The following is a 12,227-nucleotide window of genomic DNA, read 5'->3' as shown; positions in this document are numbered from 1 at the left end:
ATAGCACTGTCAGCAGTGTTCATTCCGGGAGTGGACAACTGGGAAGCAGACTTCCTCAGCAGGCACGACCTCCACCCGGGAGAGTGGGGACTTCACCCAGAAGTCTTCCACATGATTGTAAACCGTTGGGAAAAACCAAAGGTGGACATGATGGCGTCCCGCCTCAACAAAAAACTGGACAGGTATTGCGCCAGGTCAAGGGACCCTCAAGCAATAGCTGTGGACGCTCTGGTAACACCGTGGGTGTACCAGTCAGTGTATGTGTTCCCTCCTCTGCCTCTCATACCCAAGGTGCTGAGGATTATACGGCGGGGAGGAGTAAGTACTATTCTCGTGGCTCCGGATTGGCCAAGAAGGACTTGGTACCCGGAACTTCAAGAAATGCTCACAGAGGACCCGTGGCCTCTACCTCTGAGAAGGGACCTGCTCCAGCAGGGACCCTGTCTGTTCCAAGACTTACCGTGGCTGCGTTTGACGGCATGGCGGTTGAACGCCGGATCCTAAAGGAAAAAGGCATTCCAGACGAAGTCATCCCTACTTTGATAAAAGCCAGAAAGGATGTAACCGCAAAGCATTATCACCGCATCTGGCGAAAATATGTTGCGTGGTGCGAGGCCAAAAAGGCCCCGACGGAGGAATTTCAACTGGGTCGATTCCTGCATTTCCTGCAAGCAGGAGTGTCTATGGGCCTAAAATTAGGATCCATTAAGGTCCAGATTTCGGCCCTGTCGATTTTCTATCAGAGAGAACTGGCTTCAGTGCCTGAGGTCCAGACGTTTGTTAAGGGAGTGCTACATATACAGCCTCCTTTTGTGCCTCCAGTGGCACCCTGGGATCTGAATGTTGTTTTGGGTTTCCTAAAATCACATTGGTTTGAACCACTCAACACTGTGGACTTAAAATATCTCACATGGAAAGTGGTCATGCTGTTGGCCCTGGCTTCAGCCAGGCGTGTGTCAGAATTGGCGGCTTTATCCTGTAAAAGCCGTTACCTGATTTTTCATACGGACAGGGCAGAATTGAGGACTCGTCCTCAATTTCTCCCAAAGGTGGTTTCAGCGTTTCATCTGAACCAGCCTATTGTGGTACCTGCGGCTACTAAGGACTTGGAGACTCCAAGTTGCTGGACGTTGTCAGGGCCCTGAAAATATGTTTCCAGGACGGCTGGAGTCAGAAAATCTGACTCGCTATTTATCCTGTACGCACCCAACAAGCTGGGTGCTCCTGCTTCTAAGCAGACTATTGCTCGCTGGATTTGTAGTACAATTCAGCTTGCGCATTCTGTGGCAGGCCTGCCACAGCCAAAATCTGTAAAAGCCCACTCCACAAGGAAGGTGGGCTCATCTTGGGCGGCTGCCTGAGGGGTCTCGGCTTTACAACTTTGCCGAGCTGCTACTTGGTCAGGGTCAAATACTTTTGTGAAATTTTACAAATTTGACACTCTGGCTGAGGAGGACCTGGAGTTTTCTCACTCGGTGCTGCAGAGTCATCCGCACTCTCCCGCCCGTTTGGGAGCTTTGGTATAATCCCCATGGTCCTTACGGAGTTCCCAGCATCCACTAGGACGTCAGAGAAAATAAGAATTTACTTACCGATAATTCTATTTCTCGTAGTCCGTAGTGGATGCTGGGCGCCCATCCCAAGTGCGGATTATCTGCAATACTTGTACATAGTTATTGTTAACAAATCGGGTTATTGTTGTTGTGAGCCATCTATCCAGAGGCTCCTCTGTTATCATGCTGTTAACTGGGTTCATATCACAAGTTGTACGGTGTGATTGGTGTGGCTGGTATGAGTCTTACCCGGGATTCAAAATCCTTCCTTATTGTGTACGCTCGTCCGGGCACAGTATCCTAACTGAGGCTTGGAGGAGGGTCATAGGGGGAGGAGCCAGTGCACACCAGGTAGTCCTAAAGCTTTTCTTTTGTGCCCAGTCTCCTGCGGAGCCGCTATTCCCCATGGTCCTTACGGAGTTCCCAGCATCCACTACGGACTACGAGAAATAGAATTATCGGTAAGTAAATTCTTATTATACTGGGGGACAGAATGTGCAACTGGCACTATACTGGGAAACATTATATGTAGCTGGCACTATACTGGGGGACAGAATGTGCAACTGGCACTATACTGGGAAACATTATGTGTAACTGGCACTAAACTGGGGGACAGAATGTGTAACTGGCACTATACTAGGGGACAAAATGTGTAACGGGCACTATACTGGGGGACATTATGTGTAACTGGCACTATTCTGGGGGACATTATGTGTAACTGGCACTATACTGGGGGCATAACTTGAATCCGCCACTATTGTGGGGTCATTATTTCTAACTGGCACGATACTGGGGGACATTATGTGTAACTGGCACTCTACTGGGGCATTACTTGTATCCGTCACTATACTGGGGGCATTATGTCTAACTAGCACTATACTGGGGGACATTATGTGTAACTGGCACTCTACTGGGGGACATTATGTGTAACGCACTATACTGGGGTCATTACTTCTATCCGCCACTATACTGGGGGCATTATGTCTAACTGGAACTATAGTGGGGGCATAAAAATATTCCGAAATACGAATAATCCGTTATCCGAGATGCTTCCAGTCCCAAGCATTTTGGATTAGGGATACTCGACCTGTATATATATATATACTGTGTATATAAACTAGACCGCACTCATTGTTTTGGCTGAAAATCTTCTTAACTACTGGATTTCAATGCTTGAATGGATGAAAGGAGAATTCTTTCCCACCACGTATTATAATGGCAGAGTATGTAAGAAACCCAGATTACAATGCTCAATAGACAAAAGTGTGTCACAGTACTTGCATATTTCACCATGCTATAACACAGAACTCAGAAAGGTGTCTCATTCGGCAAAATGGGCACAGAAATATGCATCCTAAAACACAAACTTCAACAAACCTGAAGACCTTCTATGGATATGTTGGGTAATGCATTAAAGATGTTTTCCATTTTACACTTGAGGTGAATCCCCTCCCCACTCTAATAGTTAAATGGTGTTGCCTCAGCTCAATACAGTACCGTCCTGCACTTACTGCTAGTGGGGACCTGTGCTGGTCATATAGTGATTGGTGGGAGGAATCAGTTTGCATCCTGTGTCCAGTACGGAGCTGGCTGTGGTATCCATGAGACCACCAATGAATTACTAGAGTGTGTGGAGGGGATATAAGTTGGAACATCTTTTTAAGTGCTTGAGTGCTATACAGAGGACTTTTTTTCATCTATTAATTATTAACATGGGAGTAACTTACTATTTAACTTATTATTTATGGTAACTTATTTTATATATCAGTATAAATATTTCCGGATCTTTTAAAGATTAAGGGGTACATTTACTAAGCAGTGATAAGAGCGGAGAAGTGAGCCAGTGGAGAAGTTGCCCATGGCAACCAATCAGCACTGAAGTAACCTCTATAATTTGCATACTATAAAATGATACAGAGCTGCTGATTGGTTGATGGGGAAATTTCTCCACTGGCTCATTTCTCCGCTCTTATCACTGCTTAGTAAATGTCCCCCTAAAGCCCTTATAAAAGCAGATGTTTGGTGGTTGCATTTGAAAATTTGGATTGCAGACATTTTTTCATAATGACAAATACATTGATGCCCTCTTAGAAATGTCTTCCAATTTAAATGCCCATTGTGCTTGAAAAATGCAATATATTGGTTTAGTAGTCTCTGTATGTGCAAGGTGTCTGCATTTCGTCCGCTGTCGGAGTTACGTCGTTGGCATTATGGCAGCGTGTCAGCATTCTGGCACCGGGATTCCGACAGCCGCCATCCCGACCACCGGCATGCTGACAGTCGGCACATTTATCCCAACTCCTTGGACGCTTGCGTCATCGCAGCCTGGATCCATGCTGCACAGTGACACCATTTACAAATCGCTTCATCCAGTTCCCAACCCACTTCCCAAGGGAAAAAAAAGAATTAGGGTCTGGGAGGGTGGCCGGCTGTCCCAGGAGTACTCATCAAGGTTTGGGAAATTATCCGAGTATCTGTTAACACCTACTGTAGCAGGCTCCAGTGAACAATTATTTGAATTTATTTTTTTTAGTGTATGCCCCTTTAATATGGAAACTTTCAAACTTCTGTAGTTTAACAATCATTATACAGGTTGAGTATCCCTTATCCAAAATGCTCGGGACCAGAGGAATTTTGGATATCGGATTTTTCCGTATTTTGGAATAATTGCATACCGTAATGAGATATTATGATGATGGGACCTAAATCTAGGCACAGAATGCATTTATGTCACATATACACCTTATACACACAGCCTGAATGTAATTTTTGCCAATATTTTTTATAACTTTGTGCATTAAACAAAGTGTGTGTACATTCACACAATTCATTTATGTTTCATATACACCTTATGCACACAGCCTGAAGGTCATTTAATACAATATTTTTAATAACTTTGAGTATTAAACAAAGTTTGTGTACATTGAGCCATCAAAAAACAAAGGTTTCACTATCTCAGTCTCACTTAAAAAAGTCCGTATTTCGGAATATTCCGTATTTCTGAATATTTGGATATGGGATACTCAACCTGTATACCAGAAAAAAATATGTTTATCATTTAAACATAATTTTGGAACATGTGGCATTGAATGATTGTAAAAAGTAATATATTTTATTTCATTTTGGGGGCTCTGTTTTATACTCGCGCATTTTGAAGTTTGTAAACGCCGTATATATTTGTTTAGCATTTTTCAGATCTTTGGTTTGATTATATTTGCATGACTGCGATTTGTATGCAATTATACATTTCAAATTGTTATATTGTTTTTATTCAGTCCCAGAAGCCATATGCTTGGAAACGGAGAACGTCTAATTACATTCAACCAATCGGAGCATTCTGTTCCGATCCACCCTGCATTGGCTGCGATAACTCATACTAACGCCTGAAAATGAAAGTCACAATGACATCATGAATATTATTTAACCTCAAAGTTATTTTATTTAATTAGAAAAGCAGCCATTATCCTTCACCGATTTGCTGTGATGCTTTAATTGTGATACCGTTAAACATTTGTAACGAGCACTATTTGCTGTGTCCCAGAATAATAACTAGCATACCGCATCCTGGTTTGCTAGCAGTCACAAAATTACCTAAACACAGTTATGTTTGTAATTAAGGTACAGTAATTGACAATTTTGTTTGGCAGGGTTCTGTCTGTGATTTACATAATTGACTGTTTCTCTATGAACTCTGTGCGCAGCTTTGGCAAATACAATAAGACCTTGCATCGTTCACAGTTCTCCGCAAACAGCGTCACCAAAGCTTTTCCTAAGAGTAGCTTAAACACAGAGTTCTAAAGAACAAAATGCTGTATTCAAGCCCGTAGTGTAGCCAAATAAAACACATCTAGAAATAAAGTAGAAAAGGAAGTCGGAATTCAGAGTTCTGTATAAATTATTTCAGTAACACGGTTTAAGAGCTAGAAATCAACATGAACTCATGGGTCAAAATATTGGGCAATCTGCCTTCTGTGGGGCCCATAGTTACCTGCAGTTTTATTGCAAATGAGAAGCTAAGATCTGTTATTGCTGGTGACTAAAGGCCCCCAACCGGAATCGTCCATCTGTCAGGGAATCGGGGAAATTCTTCATGTTAAAAATCCCTGATTTGTCCATCCCGCCCAGTTTTGGTCAGGATTGGGGAATTTAGATTTTAAAACTTGTTTAATATTTCAGATTCCCTGACCCAGGCATCAGGGGATCAGGAAATTGTGGAAATTCGTTGCTAATGTATGGGGTCCGTAAGCCTAAAATTCAGTCTTTCTGGGCGTGGCTGGGTGTGGACTGCATGCAGCACCTGATTGGATGCCTCCCCGGCCAATCAATTGCTGCATTCACTATACATCTCCCATCTAAACAGATTTGACTCTAACGCAGTATACTCCACATCAGTCAAAGCGCCCTTCCACTCCAAGGGGTATATTTACAAAAGGTCAATTTTAATTGATTCTAAATTGATCTAAATCAATGTTGTGTTTCAGGAGCTGAAACGCACATATACTGATATTGATTTTTAAATGTTAGCAAATGTGCAATCTAGCCCCTGAAACGAAACACTGATTTAGATCGATATGAAATTGATTAAAATCAACCTATAATAAATTGACCCCTTAGAGCAGCTGGAGTTATGTTAAAGTGAATTTCATGGGGGTTTAGTATCACGTAAGTGCTACCTCATTGGATAACATACAGTTTTAGCAGAAGACTGTCCAAAAAAATGACACCCCTCTACGTAGGTCATGCTTTGGGTCCACAGATCCCTATAGAGGTTAGAAAATCAGTAATGTTCTTGTAATTAACATACAATATGAATGGGAGCCTGCAGAAGAGTAACTTAGAAGTTCAGGATGGCACAGATCTTTATATTTACAGGTCACTGTAAGAAATAATAACATTTACCTTCCTGGTTAACACTCAACTGAGACGTCTGGCCTGCCGTGATTGACACATAGGCTTTATGATGAAATAATCGCCCTGGGGAGAGGAAGCCGTTTGCTGACGAGAGGATGTAGCCTTCTCAGATGGGTTATATTGCACATTCCCCACTTAATGACTGTTGGGAAGCAATCACTGGATCCTATATGGTTTGGTGTTTATTTGCCCATTATAAAGTACTTGAAATAGCATTGTGGGTCATTGCTTTGTCATGAACCAGCTTTTATTGTGTTCAGGTACAACATGTCTGTATGTTGTCTTTATTAGGACAGGATGTTTCCTTATGCTAACTCATCTCTGTCCAGCATATGTGACATTGTAAGTTCTCCACTCCTAAATGTGGGCACTTGCAGAGTGTGTCCCCCAGTCATTAATAATGTCATTGTATGTGACTAGACGTTATGCCCGGGAGATTCTGTGCATGGTATGCGTTATGTTGCAGCTTGGAGAGCTGGCACCTGGGGCGAGGGGGTGGGGTGGAGAGGATTCTGTATTAAGCAAATCAGAAACTGAAAGTAGTGTTCAAAGAACTACATATTCTGTTTCATCTTGGTGACTTCAAGGATAAAAGAATTTTCAAAAATTTTTCGTTATATTATCTAGTACATTCTATACAATGATAGCTAGAATTGGGGGGGATTTATCAAAGCTTGGATAGAGATAAAGTACCAACCAGTCAGCTTGTGGGGGTTTTCAGCAATGTTTGAAAAATGACAGCATCTGATATGGTTGGTAATTAGCGGTCTGTGTACTAAGCCATGGAGAGAGATAAAGTACAAGCCAATCCGCTCCTAACTGCCATGCTACAGGCTGTGTTTGAAAAAATGCTTGGTTGGTGCTTTATATCTCTACACTTTTATCTCTCTCCAAGGCTTAGAATGTGTGCACCATAGACTCCTAAATCTCTCACCGCTTTATCTCTCCAACCTTTGATAAATCTGACCCTGGATGTTATAGTCAACTTCACCTGTCCTCTTTAGTAGGTTTGATATATCTCCCAACTTGTCCGGCTCCAAAGGCGCCCATGCAACCAAAAGTGGATGGGGCCTCATAAAAGGGGGCAGGACCCCCATTTGCGTCACTATGGGGGCGTGCCCAGCACTCTCCGAGATGCTGGGCTGCCCCCATGCTCCCCCCAGCACTGTGAATAGATGACGTGCACATGCGCACGGCATCTATTCTCTTCATCTCCTGCGGCTTTGTCATGGGGAGGTATAATATCTCCCCCTTAGCATTCCATAATCAATGCATTACTATTCAGTGTAGATTGCTTCAACTGAAAACATTGAAGCCGGAGTTATTGAGATAAAAACATTCTTTAAAATATTTTGTCTGAGTGACTACCAAATGAATACATGGAAAAGTAGTCTGCACGATCCATTGCTAATTCCACTAATGAGCTACAAGTCTGTGCAGTAATTATAGTTAGGCTATATGACATGCATTAATGTTAATGAAGACATGTATTAATGATGCGTCTTTAACTTTTTTTAAGGTGCATCTATGGATGGGGGTCCCAAACGTCAGGAACATCTCTCTCGCTTTTCAATGCCAGATTTGAGCAAAGATTCTGGAATGAATGTTTCGGAAAAACTGAGCAACATGGGGACGCTCAACTCTTCTTCACAGTTCCGCAGTGTGGAGTCTGTCCGGAGTCTCCTATCTGCACAACAGTATCAAGATATGACCCATAACCTTGGTGATCTGGCCAACCCTGTCAAATACAGGGACCTGCCTCCCCATGCAAGAATGCACCAATCATTTCAGTTTGACAATGGCATGACTCCAATGTCTGCCCAGGGTAATCTGAAAATGACACCTATGAGTGAAAGGACGAGGAGAAGAACTCAGTCGCGAGATAATGATCAACAATATCGGCACCACCGGCCAAGGAAGTCTAGACGTTCTCGTTCTGACAATGCTCTCCATCTGGCTACCGAGCAGTGCAGTAAAATGAAAGAAAAACCGCTCTTGAGGGCCAGAGAGGATTACGAGCGGTTTATGCAACAAAGAGGAGGACGAGAGCAGATGGATGAGGTCGTCAGAAGAGAAATGTACAACCGGTATCAAAGGACTGCCTCTGATCTTGCTCTACAAAACCACCTCTGTGACCGGTGGGGTCCACAGATGAATGAATACGATTGGTGCTCCACCTGCTCATCCTCTTCAGAGTCAGACAATGAAGGATATTTCTTAGGAGAACCAATTCCGCAACCTACCCGCTTGAGATACGTGACCAGCGAGGACCTTATCCATCAGTACGGCCAATGCTCCGGCGGCATACCCAAGTCTTCCACTCTGGGTGGCCGAGGACAGTTGCATAGCAGGAAAAGGAGGAAGAGCAAAAATTGCATTATTTCCTAGTGTTGGCTCCCAGAACTCCGGTTTTACCATGTAAATTACCTATCCCTGTGGCCTGGTCCATATTTTGAACATCCTTGTTTTATAGCAAAGGGGAATGAAGACCATGTATGTCCCACTCGTGCTGACTGTGTGCAATCTGAGACTGAATTATAGATTTGGTAAATAGTTATAATTGTTGATATAGTGAATATTGGGTTTTATTGCACATTTCACTTTATTTCCTCAATAGTTCTGTCCGCCAAAAAAAAAATTCAAAAATACTGCCTTGCTTTTGTTCCAACCAGGGATTATGCCCTAGTTATGAATGTATGCCGTACCCAGACGTACAGTACGCTGCTTGAGCTCATCCCCGTACTGCAGACTCTGCGTTAGTTACTTTTTAGTTAGTTTTTTCGCCTTCTCATACTTTGCAAAGTATTTTAATTCTCAGACAATGCTAACGTTTTAAGTTATTTAAGCACTCATTGTAAATGGAATGTAAATGAAAGTTCTGATAAACTATTTTTGTATTTTGTAATATCAAACTGAGTCTATATGTTTTAGAAACATAGATATAACGGATCTGCATGCCCAGCTCATAAACGTCTGGTTGGTTTGAATTCCAACTGCTGTTTCCTTCTGTAGACTGTGTGATTTATACCTTTCTAACCATGTCTGGTTACCACTTTCAGATTCAATGGTCAAGCAATAGTACAATGAATACTCTTCTTTACTCCATCCAGAAAGAGTTTTGTTTGGCAGACATGATCTGTCAAAGCAAGCACCTTACCGAAATAGCTTTTCTTTTCCTTTAAAGTATACAATAATGCAGCAAAGTTAAATTCAGGCAAATTTAGAAACTTATATACCAAAGTTTGTGCGCATTCTTTTCCCAGTGTTTGATGTGGTCATCATGTACAAATACATAAGCTAGGTTGATAAGCAGTGAGGATTTACATCAACTGTCCACCACTTTATCTGATCAGAAGCCACTTTTTTATCCTAGCTTTGTTCAAAAAGTTCAGTAAATTATGCAATAATACTGAATTTTCCCCCAATTCAATGGGTTTCAATGATGTCCAGAATCGGACTAGCAGCTATTGGATCTGCTGCCAGTCCACATATGGCGGGACAATGTTTAGAGCCACATGTAACTACAATTGGCATCCTTGATGGATTGTGATGTCAGCGATGCTGATTGTATGTGAGGGAGCAGAGGGCAGGGTGCCTCTAAACACTGTCCCGGTATACACGGAATGGCAGTGGATCCCACCAATACACCGGTGAGCCAGCTCGATTCTGCGGATGTCTATAGTGGTCTACCAGTGGTCTCCTTGCTTCTTTTGCAGCTTACCTGTCTTAATTCCAGCAGTGATGTCCATGCTCCTCGTCACAAACTTCCCATTCATGGGAAAAAGAAGTTCAGCAATGTGGACACTCTTATCTGTTTGCTCCAACAGAGTCAGGCCTTTGTTCAAAGAATGCATCCTTGAAATGTTGAAAACACTGGTGGAACCTGTTAAATTAGGGGGAGTGCCAGATTTCTGGATAAAAAGTATTCAGTATTATTGACAAACCTATGTAACACAGCAGTTTTCACTTTCAAGTGGAGTTGTCCTTTAATGCTACTAAAATGTGGGACCCTTATCCCCATATCTCTCTTGTAAGTCTAGGGATCCTCATGATAAGGAAGACCAGTAGGTTCTCTGCCTATAAACATCCGAAAATCTATTTTTATGTCTGCTCATTTATCCCAAGTTATATTGCCAAATCTGACTATACTAAAGATAATATTTAGTTATCTCGTTCATCTAATACTGTAGAGAATAAATATGGATTTCACTTTTAAAAAAATGCAGCTGTGCGTGTATTGACAATCCGGGCTAGAATCTATTTAATATAGAAGGAAATAAAATCAGACACCTTTATCGCAACCTGTGGCCAATTAAATTTATCATTGGCCATGGGTAGGGTGCATATGCTTCGAGCCCCCAATCCATATACTATATCATGTGTGATCAATAAAACACTCCGTTTATTATATTCACTCCAGAACACTCATAAATCTTCGTTAGAACACAACACCCGCACACATTTAGTTTACAAAACAAGCCTCAAGTATTTTGCAATAAATATCAAGAACATCTGCCCAACATCTGACCAAGTTTATTAGGATAAACATCAGTCCCTCACGCCACACTCGCTTCTTCATCTCTTGTTCAAGTTGTACTTGCACCACTGAGTTTAAAAGAGGAAGGATGGGTTTTTACCAGTATTATCCCCAGGCCCAGGGTAACTGCCCAAGTGCCTTATCTGCCTCTGACGGCACGAAATTAGTTTCATATGCACATACCTCCTTATAATCTTGAAAGATTAGAGCATAGTTCTCACAAGACACACCTCTCATTGCTTAGACGCAACAAGGATTCTCCCAGGAAATGCTTGCAGATCGCTAGACCATGGTCATTTTACCTATAACAAAAACAAAGATGTTGTAGTATGTATACAAAGCCATATAAATGCATCTAGACAGCGCAGATGTGCAATGGGAGAGGTTTCCCAGAGACTGACCTCTCCGAGAGTTCCTGCAGCAACTGTGAACGTTTACCAAACTTACTAGGAACTGCAAATCGAGAAACAACTGCTGTCTAGCATGCCAGGTCCCGTTCTTAACGAGCTCATTCCTAAGGCTTGGATTTCTCCCAAGTTCAACATGCACTTGATCCATAGCGTATTCAGAGGTTACTCATTACCCACATTTACAGCAACCTTGTGGAACCAAACCCCAATATAGGATATCATGACATTTATGTACAGTAGTTTTACAATGTTGACTTTCAAGTGGTTGTTTAAAAGCTGAAATTGCAAATGGTGCCGTTCTGTTTAATCTGCATCAACTCGTGAATTGTTCTATGCTCTGTGACTTGAGATATTTAATCTGCTTTCATTTACTGTAAGAGTGAATGGATCATCGCTGCTTTGTACATGGGATCTTCCCTGTCTCACCCCGCAGGGGCCAGAACAAGCATCGGGAGTATTTTGTGCATAGTTGTACTGAACTCACGCGTTTTGCTTTCTATGCTTTTAACTGCATATCTTGTGTTATCTGCAAGGTGTTCAACATCATTTGCTGTTCAGATTTAAATATTAAAACATAGTGTCCTTGATAAAACCAACTATGGTGTGTGATGTGTATTTATTTCCACGTTGAGTCTTGTAAATGGTACAGGTCTCATTTTCTGAAGGTCGCAGTTTTTCAACAGGATTTGGAATTATTTTTAGTTTTCTTTTATTTTGTATTTTCCTTTTAGGGATTACTAGGGCTAGAAGACGTATGAATTTCAAAGGATTAACCAGATAACGCCCTTACTCTGATACAGCTGGTGTATTTTAGTT

At 42.0% G+C, this 12,227-nt stretch overlaps 1 protein-coding gene across 4 annotated transcripts in view; it reads left to right on the top strand.

Annotated features, from left to right (window-relative positions):
* The window catches only part of PRICKLE2 (prickle planar cell polarity protein 2), a 514,558-nt gene extending 502,551 nt beyond the window's left edge, over positions 1-12,007 (top strand). For all 4 annotated transcript variants that reach the window (XM_063940917.1, XM_063940918.1, XM_063940919.1 and 1 more), the window contains one exon: positions 7,984-12,007. In XM_063940917.1, the coding sequence (XP_063796987.1) occupies positions 7,984-8,852 (869 nt within the window). In that variant the 3' untranslated portion in view covers positions 8,853-12,007. The remainder of the gene's footprint in view (positions 1-7,983) is intronic.
* The last annotated feature ends 220 nt before the right edge of the window (positions 12,008-12,227 follow it).

This window comes from Pseudophryne corroboree, chromosome 9 (assembly GCF_028390025.1).
Source record: "Pseudophryne corroboree isolate aPseCor3 chromosome 9, aPseCor3.hap2, whole genome shotgun sequence".
Classification (NCBI taxonomy): Eukaryota; Metazoa; Chordata; class Amphibia; order Anura; family Myobatrachidae; genus Pseudophryne; species Pseudophryne corroboree.
Note: the sequence above shows the minus strand (reverse complement) of the source record. Positions and strands in the feature narration are given on the sequence as shown.